The 24,236-nt window shown below is 36.0% G+C and overlaps 3 protein-coding genes across 4 annotated transcripts in view; all 3 read right to left on the bottom strand.

The window, feature by feature from the left end:
* Positions 1–3,707: 3,707 nt before the first annotated feature.
* On the bottom strand, positions 3,708–6,030 carry LOC119779912 (pyroglutamylated RFamide peptide). Its single transcript, XM_038279757.1, has 2 exons — positions 5,704–6,030; positions 3,708–4,462 (listed from the first exon to the last, which is right to left on the bottom strand). The coding sequence occupies exons 1-2, from the start codon at positions 6,016–6,018 to the stop codon at positions 3,875–3,877; spliced, it is 903 nt and encodes a 300-aa protein (XP_038135685.1). The 5' UTR covers positions 6,019–6,030; the 3' UTR covers positions 3,708–3,874.
* Positions 6,031–13,389: 7,359 nt separating this feature from the next.
* LOC119779899 (LIM/homeobox protein Lhx9-like) lies at positions 13,390–19,066 on the bottom strand. The gene is made up of 6 exons (XM_038279745.1): positions 18,935–19,066; positions 17,669–17,871; positions 17,467–17,575; positions 17,241–17,373; positions 13,997–14,235; positions 13,390–13,785 (listed from the first exon to the last, which is right to left on the bottom strand). The coding sequence occupies exons 1-6, from the start codon at positions 19,058–19,060 to the stop codon at positions 13,390–13,392; spliced, it is 1,206 nt and encodes a 401-aa protein (XP_038135673.1). The 5' UTR covers positions 19,061–19,066.
* Positions 19,067–23,256: 4,190 nt separating this feature from the next.
* The window catches only part of LOC119779917 (tenascin-like), a 55,172-nt gene continuing 54,192 nt past the window's right edge, over positions 23,257–24,236 (bottom strand). For both annotated transcript variants that reach the window (XM_038279766.1, XM_038279767.1), the window contains one exon: positions 23,257–24,083. In XM_038279766.1, coding sequence (XP_038135694.1) covers positions 23,979–24,083 — 105 coding nt within the window. In that variant the 3' untranslated portion in view covers positions 23,257–23,978. The remainder of the gene's footprint in view (positions 24,084–24,236) is intronic.

Raw genomic sequence — 24,236 nt, 5'->3', positions numbered from 1 at the left:
GAACTCCTAACAGTCTTATTAAGTTTCCCATATTGCTCTGTTGTGGCTTATCTTTGATGACACAAAAAAGGTCCACAAAGGCCACAGATGCACCATGGACAAGTAATTTATGTAGGAAAAAGAAAAATGTTCCAGGTAAACTCCTTCAGTTTTCTTAATTTATTTCTCCTGAGGCAAGCAAACTGAAAAGGACAAACATTTCCTCCATGCTTCATTTGCACTGGTAAAAAATCATATGCCTACCTAGATGCATGCTGGTCCTGCCATTGATAAGCCTATTTATCAATGGTAGGACCAAGATTCCTTAGACAAGATTTTTTTTTCATCATTCTGCTTCTCCCACTCTGCAGAATCTGTTAGTTCAATCTCTAACATTAGGTTCTCTCTGCTTTTTCTCATAGTAGCTTTGCCTCGTCTGTTCCTGTTTGGCTGTGACTCCATCCTGGAGAGAAATATCAGCTGTGCTGCTGCCATTAACACCTTTGTTTATAGATGTTGGAGATCGGCCTGTTTTCCAGTGTAGTCCTGTTTCTCTGACTGTGACTGGCTGGATGTGCTCTCTTCCTCGTCTAACATGGGAGCTGGCTCTGAGCTTGTCTGCATGGCTGTGTGTTTCCTGGATGGGGCCGTCTTTTACAGTTTTTTTTTTTTTTTGTATTTCTGCTTCTTCTCCTTGAACCCCAGTCGGCCTCAGCAGATGGCCGCTCACACTGTGCCTGATTCTGCTGGAGGTTTCTTCCTGTTAAAATGGAGTTTTTCCTTTCCACTGTCACTGCAAGCATGCTTAGTGTGAAGGATTGCCTTCAAGTCAATCAACTGGTTTTCCTTAGAAAACTTTGAATCAATATGACTTGGAAAAAAATATACATGTTTAAGCTAAAAGAAGTAAAGAGTTAAGTTAAAGCTGCAGCAAAACTTATTGTGTATATTGAAGAAGTATATGCTATGTATAATCTAAGGATAGGCAACAAATGTACTATTCACAGGTGTTAGGCCAAAGCTTGCAGAGGGAAAGATGAAATGTGAAGATAAGAGGGCAGAATGACACACACACACACACACACACACACACACACACACACACACACACACACACACACACACACACACACACACACACACACACACACACACACACACACACACAGAAAAGGCTGATTAACAAGGTAGAAGCAGAAAACAGGAAGCAACTTCATACATGGAGATAGGAATGTAGGGAGTGTCTGTTAGTTTGTTGATTACTAAAAAAAAAAAAAAAAAAAAAAAAAAAAAATATTGGCTCCTACAGCTCCTTTGTAGAAGTCCGTGTTTGCTTATTGTCGATATAGACGCGGCTTCTACCGCACGCATGAAAAGTTGAAATTTACAAGGATCCGTGAAGGCAACAGTTCGTGGAAACTTTGCGGTCCCTTCCTTTTTCTTTTCTTTTTTTTTTTTTTTTTATCTCTATAGAGTTTGTAAACATGACAGCAGACTGGAATACAATACGTGAACTAAAACTCAGCAAAACAGGAAAATGATAATAATAATAAAACTTGAGCATACCGTAACACAAAAATACCAGAGGTTTAGGGCTAAACCTCTGAGGAAACTTAATCACGTTTATAAAAATAAATCATGTTTTAAACCTGTGGTGGCTTATTTTCCTCAGAAGCATGCCATTCACAGCACCTGATTTACCTCAATGCTCTCTCAGACTATGAAATGCAGATAACAGAATATGTTCACACGGTTTGTATTGTTTAAGATTTGCTTATGAATATAATTATGAGAATTTAAGTCTTGGTGTTTATTACAGTTACTGTGCAGATACATGTTGTAGTTGGAGTTTTGTTCGGTTTACCTAAACGTAAAATTTCACTATTTTGATGCTGTAAACAGGAAATATCTTTGTTTGTCAGAACTCTCCCAAGCTTTAGCGAAATGTATGTGCTCAACCGATCAGATAAATCGCCTTCGGTCGTTAGGCAGATCACAGTAGCGCATGTTTGGCTGAAAGGCACACGCGCTCATGAGTCACGAGGAAGTATTCTGAAGAGGCGTTCACGCTTCTGCTTTATATAATATATTTAGAGAGGATATTTGAAGCTTAAAAGATTTGCCCTGGTTCTGATTAATTTCTCTGCTCCAAATTAATATATCAGTAGCCTATTTTTATCTTTTAATCTGACATTTGATTTAAAACAGGGGATTTTTTATTTTCCTACTGAAATACTTAGTTAAACATTTAGGGATCCTTGATGATTTTGTAAACCTTAATTCTTAGCTTTTAGCCCTTTAAAATGTCTCTCCCTATCAGATTTTCACATATAAAGAGCAAGCTTTCAAAAAGTAGCTGCATCCAGAGGCGTATCCAGAAAATCTTTCTAAGGGTGGCCAGGCAATAACCAATGTAAACTGAGGGGTGGTCGGAAGATGATTGGCGCTAGAAGCTGTTCAACTGTTCCAACAAGAAAATTAACGAGCACAAAGTCCATATTGTCTAAATAAAGACAAACTATACTTTCCTACAGCCTTTGCTAACAAATAAACGTATATATTTAAACATTTATCTAGATAAAATGTATAGTGGATACAATTCTTTCAGGTTTGAGTTCTTTGGTGAACATCTTTTCCATTGTCATTACTTTCATCAATAATCATTCTGCATAAATTTTATATTTACAAGTACTAATATCTACATAAATTGATTATATAATACATTTTTGCTAAAATTGTTATTTATGATTTCACTGAAGGATCCTAGATGATTTGCAGAGACATCGTATTCTCTTCACCGCATAAAACACAACATCTTGTTCTGAAATGGGCATGAATTCTGTACCTATCTTCTTTAATGTTAGTATATTGATGTGCATCATTAACCGAAGTTTTTTTGTCAAGTAATTGCTAATATATGAAAAATGTAAATGTTTTGAACATTCCACTTGAGAGTATTACTGTTGCAACTATCTGTATTAGAGGGGGGGAAAATGGCAGGGGTGGCCAATGATTTGCTAAGGGTTGCCAGGGCCACCCCTGGCCCCCCATCTAGCTCCGCCCCTGGCTGCATCTCCCCCATATTTACCCATACTTAAAAAATAATGTGTATTATTTAAGATAAACACCTAAACACCAAACAAATGTGGAAACATTTTGAAAATGTAAACTATTATCCCAGTACTTTCAAATTATGCACATGTGGTGTATTGAAATGTGAAGGAGCTTGTAATGGAGAACGGGTCTGCCAAATTTCAGTTTATAAAGGGAAAAGACTTTACTTTAAATGAGAAAAAAAAATCAAAATAGGAAACTTGCAGACTTTTGCCTTTTGACCTATTCTCAGTTTAGTTTTTAATGTTTCTCCCTTTTCTGGATATTTTTAGCTGCCTTAGAAATGTTTTTATTTATTTATTCTTGAATAAAGCTTTTAAATACTTAAATAGGTATTTTATTATAATTATTAAGTGGTTTTTAAGTGAATTTAAAATACTTAGCTACATCACTAAGTGTACCATGCTTTGTTTTTTATTTATAGAATAATAAATCAGTTTATTTATTAATCAAAAAAGGCATCAGAGACAAATACAAGTCAAAATTTCACATTTTACTTCACGATTTATTTTTCATTGGTGCAGTTTCATGTAGTTTTATTATAAATGGATCAAACATTGAAGTAATGTTATGGTAACAGTTTATTTATTAGAGGAAAATCTTCTTTATTGCCTTATGATGCTATGAGCAGCTTTCAGCACCCTTTCATTGAGTAAAATGCATTAGATACAACTGACTGCTTCTTTATGTCTGAATAAAGGAAAACAAACAAAAAAATCTTACTTCTGTTTAACCCAAGACTTGCATTTTTAATAAAACCTCTTAGAAACTTTGTTCCTTCTTAGTCCAATCTTTCCTCCCAGCTGAAACCTCTCTTTCTGCTTTCACCTGTCCTCTCTTCTCCAGCCTCTTCCATTACCCTTCCACCCCTTCTCCCCTTTTCTCGCCGACTCTTCCTCCCGAAGCGGAAACCAAATCCTCCTTTTTCTCGGCTGACAGCTTGAAGCCCTCCGGCCATGGAGGTTAGAGCGTTGTTCCTCTTCCAGCCTTCCTCCCCTTCTCCTCCTTCCTGATGGTTTCTGATCTCCAACGAGTTATCCCCAGCGAATGGGGAGAGCGGGAGCTCCAGGAGGTCTCCTCTCTGGGCCCTCATCAGCTGCATTTCTTCCCATGATTCATCTTTCTCCTCAGACTCTGAAAGAGTATTCTGAGGGCTTTGAGGCCAGTTTGACCAGTTTTTAGGGTCTTTGAGGTCCTGCAGAGGAGACTTGAGGTCATACAGAGGTGACTCTAGTTCACGCCTGTCCAGTGTGGGATAGAAGGCCAAGGAGGACAAAGGATGTGTGGAAACTGTTGGTGGGACTGGGAAGAGGAGTTCGAGGAAGAGGAGGGTGACCTGTGAGGCTCCAATACGGAAAGGCAGTCTCATCTACATGAAAACAGCAGCAATGAGCATGTTATACTGGGCATAAAAGCATGGGTTAAATAAAAAGTTAAGACTTTTTTTTCAGATTGGCTCAGTTGTATAAGAAAGAAAAGGCTTTGGTAGAAATTGTAAAAAAAATAAAAATAAAAGAGTAAACTTGAGTTATGAGAAAAAAAACGAAACAGGATTAGTTTTATTTCCTAATTAATTTTCAGCTAAAGCATTATTACTGTGATAAATCATTTGATGTGAGTCTAGGCTATAATAACCTAACAAAGTGTAAAAATATTTTTTATATTAACTGATTTAAAACAGGTTGAGCAAGCTTGAGAATGTTTCTAGAAATAGACAACTAAGTATCCTAATATGTTGTTCAGCCTAGTCTAAAACAACCCGAAAATTCAGAAAAAAGGTTTTTCTACATTAACGTTTATGAAAGAAAAGAAAATGTCTGCAGAAATCATAGAGAGCAGCAAAATGAGCCTTTACTATATCTAACATAAAGAGAGTCAGAATACAAACATTTATTTTAGTTTGTTTTTCAGTTTAAAATTGTCCTTTTTTTTCTTTTTTTTTGATCCAAATGATAAAATACTTTACATCAAGACTCAAAAAGCAAAATAGATCAATAGACAATTGACTATAGACATACAAATTTTTCTCTTCAACTCAGAAAGTACGCTAATTGAACAGACTGGTGCATAGTAAAGTTCTAAGCCTCATACAGCTAAAAGTATTCATTATTATATTTGTATTATTAGAATATTACCATTAAGCAAAGCAAAACCTAAATGCCTTTTCTTATGAGTGCAATTAGCAGAATGAATCATGATGCATTCACCCGTAGAAAAGAACCTCTTAGACTGAAGAAGCAGTGCTCATATTTTTTCTGAAAAAGAAGCTTCCCATATGGGTGCAGCCTGGTGGCAGAACAGATGTGCTTGTCATCATTTTATATATAAAGATCTATGATCTTAAAGACAACATGAGGACATGCAGGAAAGGTTCATAAACATGATCCTGAGTAATTAAAATATCAAATTTTTTCAACTTACTGTGATTTTACTAACCACATATTTCTAATTTAAGTTGGAACTTGGTTAACTAAACCCCCATTCCTTTTTCTACTACTTCTTAGCTGCTCTGCACATCTTGATATACCATCAGGTATAAGATTAAAACAGGAGCTGAAACAATTCCCTCAACATATAAAAAACTCTTCCGACATGTTAGTCATTTCTTACCTTGTGTCTTGTCTGGCACCTTGTTGTGTCTTCTGTCACATTTGTTGCTTCAGACCTTTTTAAAAAGCACCAACTGATCTCCACCAGTCTGCCATCACAGATTGGTTCCTCCACCTTCTGACGCCCACTAACATATTCACCAAATACCTGAAACTGGATTCTTATTAGCTCAGCAACGTTTGTCCGGTTCGGCACGGAGGCCATTATAGCTGCTTGCTTGGCATGAGGGGAAGTGGACACAAATGATTCATTAAGATGTTTCTGGTTAGAACGAGTCTCTGGGATTTCTTTTATGGTTGTGGTTGTAATTAGCATCGTATCGATAGGAAATCACTAATGCATCTAAAGAATGTCTTAGTAATCCCCTCACAATTTCCGAGCTGAAACCAAACGAGGCCTTTGCATGAATGAAAATAACATCATTTATGTTCCCACACACCTTTAACTGTGAGTCAATAGGAAGCTTCAAGACTGAATTAAAAAAGGTCTTTTTATTACTTCTGAATCTCATTGTTAAAAAGGAAATGTTTGTGTGGCGCCAGGAAGTTGAGCATGTAATTGAAATGTATAAATCCCAAACAGGGCTATATCCAGCTGGGCGCCGCTAATAAAAGCATTGAGTTTTTGCACAGGAACAATAGATTCCACAGAGTCATTATTTGCTAACTAAAAACAGAACTAGAATTAAAGGGTTGTGTGTAAAGCTGAATTGATCTTAGTGTTTCAGGAGCTCGTTTTTATCTGTTAGCATCTGAAACTTGACTCTAGTTGTTAACACTTCTTCACTGCTTGCAGGATATAATTTCTGCTTTAGCTTCAGATAAAGCTGGATCTGACCCTGAAATAATTTAGCGTGAATGCCAATGTTGACTTACTAATAGCGAGGTTCATTCAAAGAGGCCAAATTCATCACTTATTCTGAGTTGGTGGTACTTAAACCTTCATCTTACCATCATATTCTTGTTAGTTTTTTTTTTTTGTTCTTGGAGCATTAGACTTATTTGGTGTTTTTTTAAATTGGGGTTATAATTTTGCATACTTAAAGTTAAATAGAAATCTGAATTAATGAGGCTTAAATGAGGCTTTTAGTTCTTTTTTTTCTGACCATTTTAAGTCTTAATGTTCTAGGGCTTTAAATTAATTCCAAAAGTGCAAGATGAAGAATTACTCTCTAGTTATTATTGAATGAATGCTCAGTATTATACATCTCTAGATTTAAATCATGAAAGTTTTGATTGTTTAGAACATGTTTTGTTAATTCTCATGGCCTAGTGTCCTGCAACTTGAAGTTGTGTCTCTGCCTTAACAGAGACAAGTAAGGTAGTTGTTGGGATCTGGAGCTGTACCACCTTCCTCCAGCAGAGTGCGCCGTGGGTCCTCCTGAGCTGAGCCTCCAACACACTTGTGGCCCATCTCATCATCAGAGGATCCACTGCCATATAACCTGCCTTCAGACCTTGCCTCAACGCCGCAGTGTTGATCTAGTTTGGTTAGCAACCTGAGCCTAGTAAACCTGAGAATCTTTGCTATCTCCAGTTGAGATAAGATTCTAACTCTTCCTTGTTTTTGCCTCACAGGAATCCTGTCTCTTCGTGAAGCTCTGGATGAGCTTAACCTGCCTAGCCTGCCCTCGTGATCCAAACCTGAAGACTCTTCTCTGGATTCCCTTGCAGCTCTTGGCTAAGAGCTGGAAACCCAAATCAAGGTCTGCCCTCAAAGTCAGAAGTAAGACGCTGAAGCGGTTATTGGACTCTGCTGAACAAACAGTCTCTGGACCCAACAGTTTCCTCTCTCAAAGAGAAACCCGGACTCCTTTAAGGTATTCATCAGCAAACTCAAAGACCAATAACTCATCAGTCCCTGTGCTAACTGAACTGTCATCCCTGCAGACTCCAGTGAACCTGCCCCCAGGCCCGAACCAGTTCCTGTGCAATATTCACGTGCTTGTGTTAACAATAAACCTTGTTAAACTTTTCATCAGCCTCCGTGTGTGTTCTGCATATTGGGTTTACTCAGTAACCAATCATGACAGTAGTCAGGTCATTAGCAGGACTGTATGCTGAAGAGTTTTAATTCACCTGTGTGGAAACAGAGACACACCTAAAAGGTGCAGGACACCCATCCTTGTAGTTGAGGAACCCTAGTTTAGACTAACTGCTATTGAAAGCACAAAATAGACTCTCTTTAAATTTGAATATAACAAATAAAGATAAGTAACTTTGCTTCAGGTTATCTTGTTCATTAAATGTTTGGTCTGTGCACTTAGGATTTGTTAGGTCCTGTTTTATAAATAAGGGCATGATTTAACATCTTTTCTAATCTTTGGAGGACCCTTTAGGCTTTTATTTATTCATCTTAATAACCCTCCAAATTAAGAGATATAAACACTTGAAATTCATCATTCTGTTAACAATCTCCACTCAGTTTTATTTAAATAGCACATCAAAATATGACTCAGGTGAAGACCTTCATGCTCTGTGAAAAGCTAAAACTTTGAAAAACATTTAAAGAAGAATGGAATTTAATATGAAAATATGAAAATGAATTTCTAGTTACTGAATTATTATTATTTAAGGGGGACAGATTTGCTCTCTTTTTAAGAACAATTTACAACATGAGTGGCAGCAATTTGGAGCTGCTATAGTTGAGCTGTTCAGACTTTTTTTTTTAAAGCATATTGAAATAATATAAACAAGTTTAAAAAAAACAGAGGTCTTAACTTCCAGCCCTTGAAGGCCTTTATCTGTAACTTTTAGATGTGTCTCTCCTTTAATCCACTGGACTCTAATATTAGCTCTTTAGCGCGACTGAGCTGTTGAGGAAGTTGAAGTATTTATTACATTGATGTAGGTCAAGAGATTCATATTTAACACCACACCCCCCCAAAGGATTTGAGTTTGGGTCAAATTAAATAAAAGTATTGATTGCAGCAGGTGGAGACGTCTGTGGTTTTAGATTTTGGTTTAATCGGGATATAACAAACATTGTGTAAGAAAGGTAGATGTATGCCTTTTAAGCAGCTAAAATAAACTTTCAATGTGTCATCAAAGCATTTTATTATCTTCAATTGAGAAATGTTATCTGTTGTTAACTGTTATCTAAGCTTTACACAATTATTATTAGCACTTAAAGGGAAAAGGTCATAGTATGTAGATGGTTTATGGACAATTCAAGTGAAAACAAACAATCAATAATAGAAGGATAAAACATTGATTTACAAGTGAATATATCAGAAAATAACTGGGGTGGTGCATGCTCTTTGGCTTAAGCTCAAACAGGAAACAGTGAAATAAACCTTTAATAATATAAACTGTCAATTAGACGAAATATTTCTAATGACCTGTCTAAGGGAAAAGCTCAGATTGCAACATATTGTTAATGATCCCAATACTCAACAAATCCCAAGGAACAACAACAAGGATGAGTTCCAACAGGCAGGCTGCTGATTCATTAGATGGAATTAGGTTAACATATTTCCAGCTTACAGAGAATGCATAGACTTCAGAGTGAACCAAGGCAAAAAAACAACAAACAAAAGGAACCTAATAAAGATCAATCAAACCAAATGACAACTCATCTTCCTAACTACATTATCAGGAGAAAACCATAATGCACCATAAATGGCGATTCAATCCTACAACCTCCATACTTTAACAATGCACAGCATTTCATTCAGAACAAGCAAGGTGCAATAATGTGGCTGGTTGGGATATACACAGAAGAGGAATGACAATCAGCATGCGTCAACGTCTTTTATATGCATCTCTCACATCGGCCCACAAATCCGCTGTCGAAATAGCACGTCGAAATAGCACGTCAATAAAGATGACAGACAAGTGGCTTATCCAATCATATGCAAGGAGTTTTGATAAGGCCCAGCCTTCAGTAAAGGCAATTCCTATGGCGGGTTCCCAGATGTATGTGAGTGGAGCTAGGTGGAGCGAGACATGCATCTGGCTGTTGTCAGGTTACATCGATACACCTCCTGTGCAGTTCCTCATTGCTGGTTTCGTTGTTAGTTTGCCCCTCATGTGTGCTTTTCCCTGGTGCCTCCTGGTTTTTGGTTTGGAGTGATGGTGAGATTAAGTCTCATGAGGCATTGAGCAATTTGTTTAATGAACCCCACAGTTCATGAAGCTTCATGTAAAAATGTCACCACCTACTGGTGGAGTGCAGAACTACAGTTAACAATATAATCTTTGATTTTTTTCAATTGTTTTTATTGTTTTGTTTCCCCATTTGAGTTCCTTTGAAATAGTTCGTGAGTGATGTGTATAATAAAATATTTTGAAAGGTTTTTTTTGTGGGTAAAATGTTTGTGGGTAATACTGTTTTTCTGTCATTTTAGTGACATAAGCTCAAGTAGACAGTGATAGTGTACAAACTGGGCAATGATGAGCAAAATGAAAGCTGTTAGTTATTTTTATATATATAAAAAAAGTTTTTCCACAGTTTTTGTTTTTAATCTGGTTGGAAATTATGTGTTTTTACCTTCCAAAAAAGGTTAAAAAAAAATAATAAAAAACACTGGACTTTGTTTTCCAAGTCTGAAGATGTTTCACTTTCCATCCAGGAAGCTTTTTCTATTCTAAATGTCTGGATTAGCTTTGAGTTCCAAGCTTTATAGAGTAGCCCAACAAAGCTTTGTTATGGCTTAGAAAACATGCAAAATTTTGACTTTTATAACGGGCTCACATCAGTTATGTCCTTGGAAAAATGAAAATATATCTCAAGGAATAAACTTGTCATCTTCCAAAACATTTGGACAGTCTTTCAAAATGTACCTAAAAGTGTAATTAATCGGTTACAATAATGTAAAAGCTTAATGCATACAGGTGTAAACTTGATGTTGACTACTCTCCGTAGGTGTTTGTATCTTTGTTTCGGTGACTAAGTAGGTGACTAAGTAGTAAATTGCTCTTTTTTTAAAAATAACACACATACTTTTTTTTTTTTTTTTTTAAAGAATAGATTCCACTCTCAATAATGTTTTACTTTAGCCACCTGTCTAAGTTGGATAAAGTAAGACTAAACCTCTGATTTGATTTGGGCTTCAAAGATAAGATCACAGTCTATTCTTAAAGCGGCAGATGGCGGCTCACACTGAGCCTGGTTCTGCTGGAGGTTTCTTCCTGTTAAAAGGGAGTTTTCCTCTCCACTGTCGCTACAAGCATGCTTAGTGTGAGGGATTGCATCCGAGTCAATGAGTCGATGCAATCAACTGGTTTTCCTTCGATAGAAAACTTGACTGTATGATCTGGTCGAACTGTAAAGGGCCTTGAGATGGCATGTGTTGTGATTGGTGCTATAGAAATAAACTGAATTGAATTGAATTTATCCAAGGTCTGTTAGTCACTGACTGAGATAAAAGGCATTTGTTCATATTCGGGAAATTACGTTCTGTATTTTTTAAAGTACGGTAGTGACCTTGCAGTTAAATTTATAGCGATAGAGTAATTTTTAAAATGGAAAGCTTTGCCTGTTTTTAGAAAATTGACCCAAAAAGTAGTATCTACAGAGAGAAGAAAAGGTGTGAAGAACCAGGCTTTGAGGCACTTTGGATGAGAGAGGTGCTGTATGGGACTCAGACATGAACACAAAAACCTCTAGAAAATAGCTCAGCCAATCTGGAGCAACATCTGTACACCCATCCAGGTCTTTAGAGAGAGCAAAGGCAGCTCTTTTGGGAAAATCTAAAAAGCAAGGCAGAACTGGAGCTGGATAAAGCAGGAACAAGCATCCTTATATAAGCAGCTGTACTTCCTATTGTGATTAGATGGTTGAGTTCAGACTAATTAACAGCATCCAAGCATGTGCTGGTGATGGAAGAGTAAAAGGAGGAGATATAGGGGAACTAATACTCACATTCTTACTAACTCAGTGCAGCACTCTAACCTGTCCCTTTTTCATTTAGGTGGCTCTGAAAAAAGGAGCCATAATCTGAGAGGTCAAGTTAAAACAAGAAGCCCCAGCATCTAACTTCTCCAAACAATCTGTGCAGTTAAGTGATAAAAAGTAGAAGTTGCAGAGAGAAGAGGAATTAATAAAACAGTAGGGCTGCTGAAAAGCACAATGTTTATTTATAAAAGAAGGCAAGGAAACACATCAAATAAAACCGGCAAATGGTCTGAAAATCCAGCATCGCAAACTTTCAAATTAAAAACAGATAAAATAAGATCAATAGTGCATCCATTTTCTTAATCAGAACCACACACAACCTCTATAAATTATCTAGCAATTTATTTTAAATTTGGGACCAATATGTACCATATAGAAATATGGTAAATCACTCAGATGAAGACATTTCATGATTATTTCGATTATTGAGTTTTGATTAAACAAAAAGCTTCACATCACCTGTTGGAGGGTTTTATGAAAAAAAAAAAATTATTTAAAAAAAGAAATTGCTTCCATAAAGAACCATTTTACCTAATTGCCACTATAGGATTTCCTGACTGACTTGCAGCTAAAGAGAAATAGTCACACAAAACGTGCAAAGAAAATGTCGTGAAACAGCAGGTTATAATCTACAGGGGCACCGCCAGGAATTTGGGCCCCATGAAAGACATATCTTAGCCTGGGTGCCATTCCGAACTTATTCCCGCCCACAAGGGTTGAGGTCGGGAGGTTCGGTCTGGCATTGCTCAATAGTAGCGCGAGTATGATCGCCCACTCTCTGGCGATCCAATCAAATTGTCAGGGCGGGCTTTATACGATGATGGACAGATGATCAACAGTAACGTAATCAACCATATGACCAAAGCGCGCTTGGGTGACAACAACAATGGCTGCCGCAGGAGAGTTGAGGTGAGTAGATTCTGCTATTAGGTCTGTTCTAGAAGATATCGACAGCAAATTAATTTTAAAAGAGGAACAGAGAAACGCGATCAAGGCTCATCTTCTTATTCTAGGCGTGGAAACTTCACGCTTTGATTTTTGTTGACAACAACTATGCGTCGCTTAACATACGTCACGCACTCCGTTGCTCTTATTGGTTGTGGGTCTATCCAATTGAGTGCAGAGGCATTTTTTTCCTGGTTCGTTCAAAACACGCCCCATAATCACAGCTCTATGGAGCAGTATCAGATTCATATTCTGACTAGAATTGAGTAGGACTACATCAGGCTAGACATATCTGGTCCCCTCTAAAAAAAATTTATGCAAGCTTTAAAACTGCTTTGAAGATGCACTGAAGAGTATCATTTAAATTTTCAATTGAAATTTTATTGTAAAATTTGTAAAATTATCAAAGCATGAAAAAGTTAAATATACATTAACTGGTGGATAAAAAACTTGGATAGTTTATTAAATTATTTAATCATGCTTTGTTTCAATGTTTACTGCTGAAAATAAGGGAAAACACAAATTTATTTTACTGCTGGATTCTCTTTTTATATTTGAAATTTCTAATTGGACATATCATTTCTTCTTCTTTTGGGCCCCACCTCAATCAAGGGCCCTCAGAATCTTCCTAACCGTTCCCCCTATTATTGTGCCCCTGATAATCTAGACTAACATATCTATGATACCTAAAGCAATCAATGATTCTCCAAACCATTTTGGAGCCCAAATGATTCTTGAATATCAACCACACCATGCCCTGTCTCTTTCTCTAAGACTAAAGATATTTATCTGAATCCAAGATGTTCTTGCATCTACGGTTTGACTTCACTAAAGAACCACCAGTCAACTGTAATTTGGTATGAAAGTTTGCGCATCATCTTCTCTCTCTACTCTTCCCTCTGCCTCCCTGAACTCCAGATGGGGCTCCAGAGTTGGGATGCAACCAAATGCACCCTGGGGGTCGTAGTCCAGAAAAAAATTGGGGCTTTGCAACATTTGACATGACTGGGTGACAGCTGGGCTTTCAGACGGTTCGTGGACTGAACCAGTGAGCAAGGAGAGCTGTAGCTGGTCGATGGTGCTGGTGGGAAAAGGGGACTGGTCTAGAGGAGAGCAGGATAGTGATGAAGGGGTGGCTGCCATGGTAACAGCCCCTGGGGGAGCAGAGGGGGAGTTGGCCTGGGAGTCCTCCGAGTTGAGGGAGCGCCTCAGTTTGGCCCGAGCATTCTGAAACCACACCTGAGGGAATATTTTTGAAGGGAGGAAAGCTTATGGAAGATGATTACAAAAAATGAAAATAGCTACAAAGAAAGAAAATTATATGACATAAAGTTCCTACTATAAACTTCATGTGAAATCTCTAAGACTGAAAAATTGTCTTTAATTTTTATCATACAAATTAAATAAAGAAAATTGCATTTATATTTTCAGAGGAGGAATAAATGTGTACCTGCAGCACTCTCTTCGGCAGGCCAGTCTTATGAGCAAGGCAGGTCCAGTCTTTGCCATCAGGGTTGTGTTTCTGGGCAAAATACGACTCGAGTGCTTTTAGCTGCTCACTGCGGAAGCAGGTCCTGATCCGCTTGGTCCGTCTGCGCGTCCGCCCACCTGCATCTCTGTCGTCCACTCGTGCTTCAGGACTGCTGACAGACTCCTCCCCTTCACCTGAGACCTGGCTTTGACCCGTCTCTGGTTTAATACAAAGATGTTAGAAATGGTTTTCAGAAACCTTTTTTTAGTTCATCGGTTTGGAGTTGAAGGATGTTTAGATATTATGGTTTAAAAATAGGCCTATTTCAGATGAAAGTTCCAGTTAACCCAAACACTTTCAGTACATGATCTACATTAATCGTCATGCCTCACAATTCAATTCAATTTCAATTCAGATTATTTATATAGCGCCAATTCACAACACATGTCATCTCAAGGCACTTTACAGTTACCAGATCACAATCACCTGACAGATGTTAATGCAGAAGAAAGAGCTAAAGTTGACCCACCGCTGTTATATATGGGTGAACTACATCTACGGATTGTCACATTGTTTTGCTGAGCATTGCATGAGAAGGTAATTTCTGAACAAAAACAAGTCTAATTTCCTGATATGATAAAAATCCTATATATATATATATTCTAATGCACAATCAAATGCATATTCATTTTTTGTATTTATTTTGTAGGAATAACATTGCACAACAGAACATAGATATATTGTAGATTGCCGTAAATATGCCAGAACTCAGCCAGCTAGTCAATTTTACAGAACATTGTATTGTAAGAATGGGGACAGCATTGATGTTTGTTTGAACTATTAACTGCAACTATAGACTGAATAGCAGCACAGACCTTAGCCAGATGTTATATAAAGTAAAAACAGAGGTGGGCAATAAGTCGTAACATTTACCATGATGAATTTTTACAAAAATATATTCTAGCAGTTGTACTGCACCATATTTTTCACCTTTACTTGAATAACAGTCCTGACAGAAGATTTGTACTCTCAATTGAGTGAAATGTTAAGCTGATTAAACCATGATTAACCATGTTTTAAAAAAGTTCACCAGATGAACACAAACAGTTACTGTTTATATCAAAATGAGTTTTCCTTTTCTTTGAACCTATGCCTACGTGAACCTCGACATTTGGGGGTCAGGCTAACATAACAAGTTCATATTGTCCATGGAAGAAATGGTTTCATCCATTTTATGTGAAAAAGAAAATTGGTTTGGAAAAGTGTGTTTCTACCTGATTGTTTTTGTTACATTTTTTGTTTATCTTAATCATCTAATTTGAGATTTTAAAGTACCAGAATTTTCACAAAACTTTACATTTTTGTCTTTGTTTTTATTAGACATCTGATTTTACATATCAGATGTTGTTGTTACTTCGTTATTAGCCTTAAGGCCTAATAGCCTTTTTACCAAGACTATTTCACTTTTACTTGAATATGAATAGTAGTGTTGCACCGATACCGATACCAGTATCGGACGGGGGCCCGATACTACCCTAAAATGGTGGTATCGATATCGGCGAGTACCAACAAATAGGGCACCGATACCATTTTGAGAGCCATAAGTTTATTCAACTATTGTCACCCAGTCCTGGTAGGCAATAAAAACTTTTTATTTTTATTATCCAGTAGAACTTTTTAATAAAAAGTTCTACTGGATTCACTTTGTATTAGATTTTTTTCCTGCTTCACAAAGGTAGGCAGCAGCTTGACAAAGCCATGATGGCAATTATTTTACATTATTATGGTATCGGTATCGGCCGATACTGCACAGCCAGGTATCGGGTATCGGTATCGGGGCCTAAAAAAAATGGCATCGGCGCAACACTAATGAATAGTGAAGATTATAAAGAATTGTTGGTCTTAGTTGAGTACAATTTTTGAGTACTCTGCCCATGAACAAATGGCAGACACATGTTGTTAGGTGTTGTTGCAGTAGGGTTAAATTAAATACCATTGCACCTTTGAGTCTGCAATTTAGCTGCATAATTTAGCTAAATGTCCACACTGAGTTGAACTATATGTTGTAAAAGAAAAAATTATCTGCAAAGCCTAATGTAAGTTAATTTACAGTTAATATTTCTTTAACATCTAATAGTTAGCTTGACCCCAGATCAATAGATGGGTGTTGGCCTCACCTGGACTTTGCCTAGGTACCTCTTGACAGGCTGATTAGGGAGGCATGACTGCTAATGCTGGCAAATAAGTATGTAAACTACCGGTATCACTGTAAGATTTACAGTGCAGAGGTTTAAGCCAGTATTTTTTTGTTAACCCTCTGGTGCATAGTGGTCACTGTAGTGGACAGCTACTACTGTACAAAGTAAATATCTCTTTGATTTTATGGTTTCTATAGTGAAACCTTACCGCCCAGCAAACACATATAGGCTCCCCTTTGTAAGACCCTTCCTAAGTACACTTCAGGAGACATTCAAGGCAGCAGCAGATCCTGAGGAATTTCAGTCACTTCAGTAAGCTATGAGTATCATTGGTTTCCTTATTCGGTTCTTAACATTGTGCCTTTATATTGTAAAAAATTAAACAAAACATGTTGAAATATTTTTCAAAGCATAAAATGAATCAATGGTCTGCATTTTTTACAACAGAATACTAGATCATTATTTTTTTTAATATATTCATATTATTATATATTGAGTTCTCATGTGCGCATAGTCCACTCCAGTGGACATATCTGTAACTTCATGAAACAACAATATTTTTTGGGAAAAAAAAGTTAAAACATTTTTTTCATGTCCTAAGAATAAGAAAAAACCTTGAGATAAAAATCTTGATCAAGGCTTTCATAATTCATGCATCAGAGGGTTAAATGCCTCATTATGTCACCATCATATTCATCTAGCTGCCCGACTGCTAAAAGGGTAAACAATAGCAAATTTACAGAGACAACATCTCTGAATTACTGTTTCTAGTTGTTTGCATGGACACAATTTGAAACTTGAAGCTTAGGCACATGAAACATCCAGTGAGGCTTATATTCTTGTTGTGTAGAAGTAAGAATATACTTAGATTGACCAACTTTTTATTCCAGGCAGAGCAGATAAAAGGCATGGGTTTCAAGAAATGGAAAACATAACATTAAAGCTGTTACTAGGTTACATCTTTAAAGTTTTTCTGACATTTATTTGCATTGCAGCTGATTTTTTTCAGGCTGACCAACACTGACCTTCTTTCAGATGTGATTGTGAGGGGTCTTGCATCAGCAGATTTCCCCCATTGCCACTGTAATGTGACTGACAGTACAGATTTGGACCTTGCATGCAGTAGAGGCTCCCTGGCATTAATTTTAGATCACATTCCTGCAATTTAATGGTTTTAAAGTCATTCATTTATTTGTTACTAATGTTAAAACATTAAAGGTGTTTTTTTGTTTTGTTTTGTGTTTTACTAACCTGACAAGAGAAGCACTGAGGATGAAAGGTCAGCTCACCAGACCTCATGACCAAATCAGTGGGTGGGATTGGCTGAAGGCAGCGAGCACACTGGCCGCCTCCAAAAATCCTAATGAGAGGGAAACCAGATGTGAGAAACTGAAGTTCATATTAACTCAATACAGATGTTGGGAACTGTTTCAGCTTGGGGAATCATTTAGACCTGCTGTAGTCCTGCTGGCAGTAGATATTTCCATCCCTCCAAAAGAGGGAAGGGTGAGTCTGTAGCTCACAGTGGCACAGGCTGCAGCGGAGGCAGATGCTGTGCCACACCCTCCCTGCAGCTAATAGGAAGAAGCGATCGAACACCTGCTTGCCACATCCAGCACATATGATTGGCTCTTGAATAGACACAGTTGCTGGAACCTGATGAAGAAAGTTCTTATCATTGAAAATGAAAGATTAAGATTCTGTAAAATTAGGGTGACGGGAGAGAGCGTTCATAGACCTCTAAGAAAATCTGTTCAACAACTGTAAGAAAGATCTGAAGGCTTTAAAATCAATAGAGTTGTTTTATTATTAAGACATCTGTTAATAATTTTTTTCACAACAAAAAGCAAATAAAAGCAATTTTTTTTTCTACTCCCGAATTGAACTACAATGAAGTGTTTCATTATGTTTTATAAAGTGTCAGTCTCATTTCCCATTAGAAACAAACTTCATAGCATTTAGCTTTACTTAGCTTTAAAAAAAAAATAAAAAAAAAATAAAGCCATTGCATGTTTTTAGTCCAAACAAAATGTAATCATATTTTAAGAATCAAAAACATCTTTCTGCTCTATAGTCTAAACAATTTCTGTGGTGCTATTTACCTGTCATGGTGATTGTAAAAATCTTTTTTTTTTCGCTTTATATTGCTTTTTAAAAATATGAAATGCACAGTATCATATAGTCTGTATTACAGTCAAAAGAACATATAGGAATTAAGGTAAAAAAAAAACTAACAATGTTATTGATCTGCTTAACAGTGCTTGGAAGCATTTAGTTGTACTGTAGCTTTCTGTCAGGATAACAACTAGTTTTTTTTTTTTTTTTTACATAATTTTTTATGTAAATAATAGTAAATGCTTAGCCTATATCAATTGTACCCAAAAAAGTATAAACCATAAATAATCTTAAAACAACGCCAACAAACAAAAAGTTGGCTGCTTGATCTGTACTCTATTATTTCATGCATGAAAAAAACAAACCAAAAGGAAAACAATTTAAATCTGATGTAAGCAACAAGTCTGAACATAACTGTATAATGAAAGCATCATAAATGTTGGGTTGACAACATTTTTGCTTGTTTTTATGTTCTTCTTATGCTGCAACTTGAATGCAGCACAAACAAGAACTACAATATCTGTAAAAAAAAAAAATATATATATATATGTCTAAGATTTCTATTTATGCTCATGGAAATGTAGATAAAATATGTTGTAATCACATTTTCTGGAGCAACATTCTCTTCCACCACTGTTGGGCCTCCTGCCAGCTCCACCGCCTCCGTCTTGTCACCGATGTCGCTGCCATACAGCAGATCCTCCAGGGTTTGGTCGTCTGGAGACATCATGGTTAAGAATTCTGTGAAAGCAGGAGGTAATTAGCAGGTTTCTCTCTGAGCTCAGCTATAAGTTGACAAAATGCAAAAATGTGCCCATTTTGTATTTTCACAATGTTGTGTGTCTCTTAAAAATATTAGCAGGCCGTTATGTTAAATATCTAAAATAATAAAAATTTAGATTTTCGTTTTGCCTTAATTCACTTTTAATCATCTGAACAAGGTGGTTTTAAAAGTGAAACATTTGACATTTTCACAGCATTGCATTTGTGTTCAACTAAATGTAACAGAACCAGTCTTTGCCTGCATGTTTGCAAAAAAGTATTTGTCTCATTTTCCACTTTAAACATGTTTGATATCACCATCAGATATGCCTAATCATAAATTAACACTGAAACAAGCAAAAAGAAAAATCACAACTTGAACCATCAAAAAATATTTTTTTTTCATGAATATGCAGGTTTCCTTACATGAAATATGATTCATTAATTCGTTAGGTTTTTCAGAAAAAAAGATATACTGTATATATATATATATATATATAAATATGTGTGTGTGTATATGTCTATGTGTGTGTGTGTTGGTTTGTGATAACAGTTGTTGTTAAGCTCATAAAAAAAGCAACAAAGTTTATTTCCTTTTGATGATTAATGATAGCCTGCAATATTATTAGTTGTTGTTAAGTAAATAAAACATGTAAAGCAATAAAGGGTAATTTGTTTTGATGATTAATGATAGCCTGTGATATTATTAGAGGTTGTTAAGCCCATAAAACTTTTAAAGTAATAAACATTTTAACGTTATCAATAAACTAATACAGTACGTGATAAATAAGAGAAATAACCGTTAGCTATAAAATCAATGCCTATGAACATACAGCAGAAAACTTACCGATCTAGCTTATTGATTTGGTTCTTGCTTGTTTCCCCACTTTCCTCTCAGTATAAACTTCTGTTTCAGAATTCTCTCCAAGAAGTGAAAAAAGCAGAGGAAATTAGATTTCTTGTCTTTTCTTTATGATGTAAACATCCCTGCTTTGCAAGAATCGCTCCTATTTTCCCTCCAAACGATAAGCCACAGTGGTCCTCCTGATGCAGGTGTCCTTGCAGCCTCCTGTTTCGTGGTTTTGGGATGACCTTACCTGCAGTCTGCCTCCTCACCATAATATTATCCAACCACTCTCCCAGTTTCAGATAACTCAGCAGTCCCAGGTGACAAGCACCTGTAAACAAGGAGCCCAGCTGACTCAGAGATCACCAAACAAGCATTGTGATTGGCTGCCTGGGGAGCAGGTGAGCGGGTGGGGTAGGAACTTTTACACTGGGGGCCAATTAAAAAAAATAAACCCAAACTGTGTTTAAAAGGACATCTGGGAGAGGTGCTGAAAGATAAAAATACAGGTTTACAGTTTAGTTTTTGTTAGGTTAAAAATCTCATTTTGGTGTTGGCTTTTAAAAATAACAAAACTAGCATGTCAACAGTGAGAGTCTGAATTAAAAAAACAAAACAAAAACTTACTGTCATAAAATGCCCATGTCTCTCTTCCAGCGGATGCAGTAATAATAAATATAATCCTTTTTTTTTTTTTTGCAAGGTATCATATCACACTCCCTCTCATTACCCACTCATTTAAAAAAAATTTAAATTACCATTTTTACTTTGTTGTGATTAATCCCAGTTCTCAAAACTATAAGCCATTCTACAATGAAAGGTAAATAAGCTCTTTTGACCTTTTCAACTTCCCCAAGCAACTGCATCCTGAGGGAGCTGAAAATGTGTTTATACTTGATAACAAAATGCAGAATAATTAAGACAGAACAGGTTTTATTTAATTAATTATTTCTACAATTCACATTAATCCCTAAAGTGGGAAAAAAAAGAGGTGGCAGTAAAAAAATTACAAATGACCTTGGGTGTTATATATTCAGCTTTACCTTATGCAGAGTTTAACTATGAATGTTCTGGTTCTCAAAAGTGAAGGGAAGTGACATTAAATTCATCTATAATGCATAGATCATTCTTAACTTATATGAACACAGCTTTCTTGGAAACTCCAATTTCTCTTGAGACACTTATTAAAAAACTATGTAAATGAAACTTTAGTGCAAAGAAAACACTCTATAGAGCTGTAGAAAATTCGAACTCAGATTGGTTATGTTTTCATATAAGACGTTTGCATATTTGAATCGTAAGACTTAGAGAAGCATTTTTTTCTAAAGTAAATTCCCAGACCTGGCTAAAATATCCCAGTACCTTTTGGGAGAAAGTGTTGTTCACTCATGAAACCATAATTAGAGTTTTAAGTCACACTTTCAAAAGATGTTTTTGCCAAAAACAAAACCGGGTTTAGTCAAAGTGATAGAAATGATGAATTGTTATACATGTCTGATCTCAAATCTTCATCTATGTGCTATGTGATAAAAATATAAAATATTACAGTTATCTCAGTTTCTTTAAAAGGTTTTGTTTAGTGGTATAAACACTTCTGTAACCAGCTTATGGCAATTTTGCAAGTTTTGATTTTTTCCAACGATTTAACTAAAGGAAAAATAGTTTTTAAAAATAATCTAATCTTCTGTAGATCTTTTATCATGTGGCTACACAATTTCTCTAAATCGTCCAGAGACCCTTTCTACCCTTCTGTTTTGTCATCACACAGGTTTCCTAAGGAATGAGATACTGACCTAATAAGAATGATTTTGGGTCTGATGAGCCATATCTGTATTCCATTTTGCATGTTTTCAAAACAAAAACAACGCTTTGATGGGTTACAACTTAAAACTTCAAACTTCAAACTCAACGCTATTCCTGACATTTGGAACTGAAAAAGCTTCTTGGAAACAAAGTCCAGTGGATTGTTTTTTAATTTTCTTTTTTTGGAATGACTATGACCTGGATGATGTATTAATTTGTCCAAACTGTTAATTATTATCAAAAATTCCCAGGAATCCATGGAAAAAACTAAACAAAAAACAACATTTCCAGGTCTTTTGACAAAGAAACGGACCTATCATGGATCCTCCAACATTTAGAACAGGGTGGTTAAAGGTAAAGATAACGGTTTCGTTTAAACTCATCTGACATGCAAACAAATGAAAACACACAAAAAAATTAAAGCATTTTGTGCAAGAACCAATATTTTATTTTAAAGATGTCAGAAAGTGAAACACATTTTAAGACCAGTAGAGAAACTCTTCAAGTTTCAGATTAAATCGTTTTATTGTTGTAATCTTTGACAAGGCACAATAGGGAGAAAAACCAACGTTAAACAAAGATGCTTTTACAAAAAGACAAAGAAAAACAGAAAGACAAACACAGTGAGGACAGTGATGCACCTGTCATGGCAGCTGAACCACAGCAGGTGCATCACTGAGAAGCCACAGACCTAACAAAGTGGAAAATGACCAATAGGGGGCAGTGCTGAGCTTTGAAGCAGGGCTGATCAGATGAGTTTCAGAGATGAATACTGAATCCAATTAGAAATAAACAAAATATTTTTTGATTGGCTTTTGATTGAAAAAGATACATATATTTATATTTTCAGTACTGTAACAATCAGGTTCTAAATGTTCAGAGTAAAAGCACATGCACAGACATACTAATAAACTTATTTACAGAAAAAAAAGAGTGAACAAAATAAAAAAACATTTAGCTTTTAATGCTGCAAACAGAACAATATATAAACAGAACCGTTAACCTAAAACTGCAGCCATTGGGAACACGTGATTCCATTTTTTATTACCAGCTTTTTATTGCATATTTTACATGAACTGTCAGTTCTGGAGAGAAGTTCAGTAATGGGCGTTACCCCAGCCTAGTGTAGATTTAGTAATGACATATATTTCTATTTTATTTTTATGATGAATTTAAGGTCTCCAGTCCTGCAGAAGCTTAAACATCATTGAACCTGGTCTAAATTGGTTGTTTTTCAGTTTATTCTCCCAAACTTTTTGAGGTTTTTTTTGCCTTCTGTTTTTCACTGTTATACTTTAAAAACCCATCAGAATGTCGTCGTAGCTCTTGTGCTCTATTTAGTTTTCAAATTTCCGAAAGCTTATAATTAGTTTGAATATTTACATGTATGGAAACCGGAAAAGAGGAGTGAATTTGAAGAAAAAACCTTTGCATCGAAATGCCAATAAAATTGCCAATATCCAATAATAGCTATTAAATATCTAATATTGTTAGTATTAACTTTATTTATTTATTTTTTTTAAATTGGGGACTAAAACCTTTAAAATATGCTGATGTTTTGTCCTGATCAGAAGAGAGGCGTTTTAGGCTATTCCATAAATTATGTATCTTTTTAATGGTGGCCAAAATGTTTGACAATAAATAGAAAGCACCGATATTTTTTAAAGTTACTAAGACACCATCATTCTATATTTATTATGACTTCCTCAAACACTGACTCTGCTCTTTTAGCCGTTATTTGTCGTATATGTTTGGATTCTAAAACTCTTAGGCAATCATAAATTTTTGCTAATGCAAGTTTCTCATCAATTTAAGGCAGAATCTTGATATTCTGTCAAGACACTTACTGGATGTTATGTTACTTTTACATCTTTATCTCATCTTAAAGTACTTTACAGTTTATCCTTTTTTATTTTTTAACATTCATAAAGATATAACCTTGGCCAGTTTACGATTCTACCAATTAGAAACACTAGTCTTGCATCTCTAAATAATTTAAAACTGGAATCCAAAAGTGGCTGCTTATGAAGGTACCGGCTTTTAACTCTGATCAACTGTTTCTGTAAAGATAGAAACTCCACAGCATACAGTTGAACAATGATAACTGACTTTTTACAAATAAAAAAAAAAGAACAAAAAAGCTCTTATTCTATTCTCAAATGAGAGCAAGGCTTTTGTTAAAATATTTGTGTACATACATTGGCACTTTATTTATAATATATCTTCATCCTTATTCTCACTTTGCTCTGCTAACTGTAGATATGAAGGATGCTGGTCTCATCTTCATCTCTGTGAACTGGATGGAGTGGTCTTCTCCTTTCCATGACTTCCAGATCACACCCTAAAACCCAAAAAGAGAAGTTAACATGTATTTTTGATTGTTTTAAATCTACTGATATTCAAAGATTAAATAAAGGCAGGCAGTCTAAAGAGGTCCCCATGGCCCACGGAAGTAAAACAGCCCAACTGCTTCATAAAAAACTTCATGGATCGT

Source organism: Cyprinodon tularosa, unplaced genomic scaffold (assembly GCF_016077235.1).
Source record: "Cyprinodon tularosa strain WSP-4 unplaced genomic scaffold, ASM1607723v1 ctg153, whole genome shotgun sequence".
Taxonomy (NCBI): Eukaryota; Metazoa; Chordata; class Actinopteri; order Cyprinodontiformes; family Cyprinodontidae; genus Cyprinodon; species Cyprinodon tularosa.
Note: the sequence above shows the minus strand (reverse complement) of the source record. Positions and strands in the feature narration are given on the sequence as shown.

Excerpts from the sequence above, each read along its gene's own strand:
- LOC119779899 (XM_038279745.1), bottom strand. The coding sequence starts at position 19,060 with ATGATGTCTCCAGACGACCAAACCCTGGAGGATCTGCTGTATGGCAGC. Across the intron at positions 17,374-17,466 it reads CTCAGTGCTTCTCTTGTCAG|GAATGTGATCTAAAATTAAT; the intron begins GTTAGTAAAACA and ends ATTAAATTGCAG. Across the intron at positions 14,236-17,240 it reads ACAATCACATCTGAAAGAAG|AGACGGGTCAAAGCCAGGTC; the intron begins GTCAGTGTTGGT and ends GTATTAAACCAG.
- LOC119779912 (XM_038279757.1), bottom strand. The coding sequence starts at position 6,018 with ATGCTAATTACAACCACAACCATAAAAGAAATCCCAGAGACTCGTTCT. Across the intron at positions 4,463-5,703 it reads GGTGCCAGACAAGACACAAG|ATGAGACTGCCTTTCCGTAT; the intron begins GTAAGAAATGAC and ends GTTTTCATGTAG.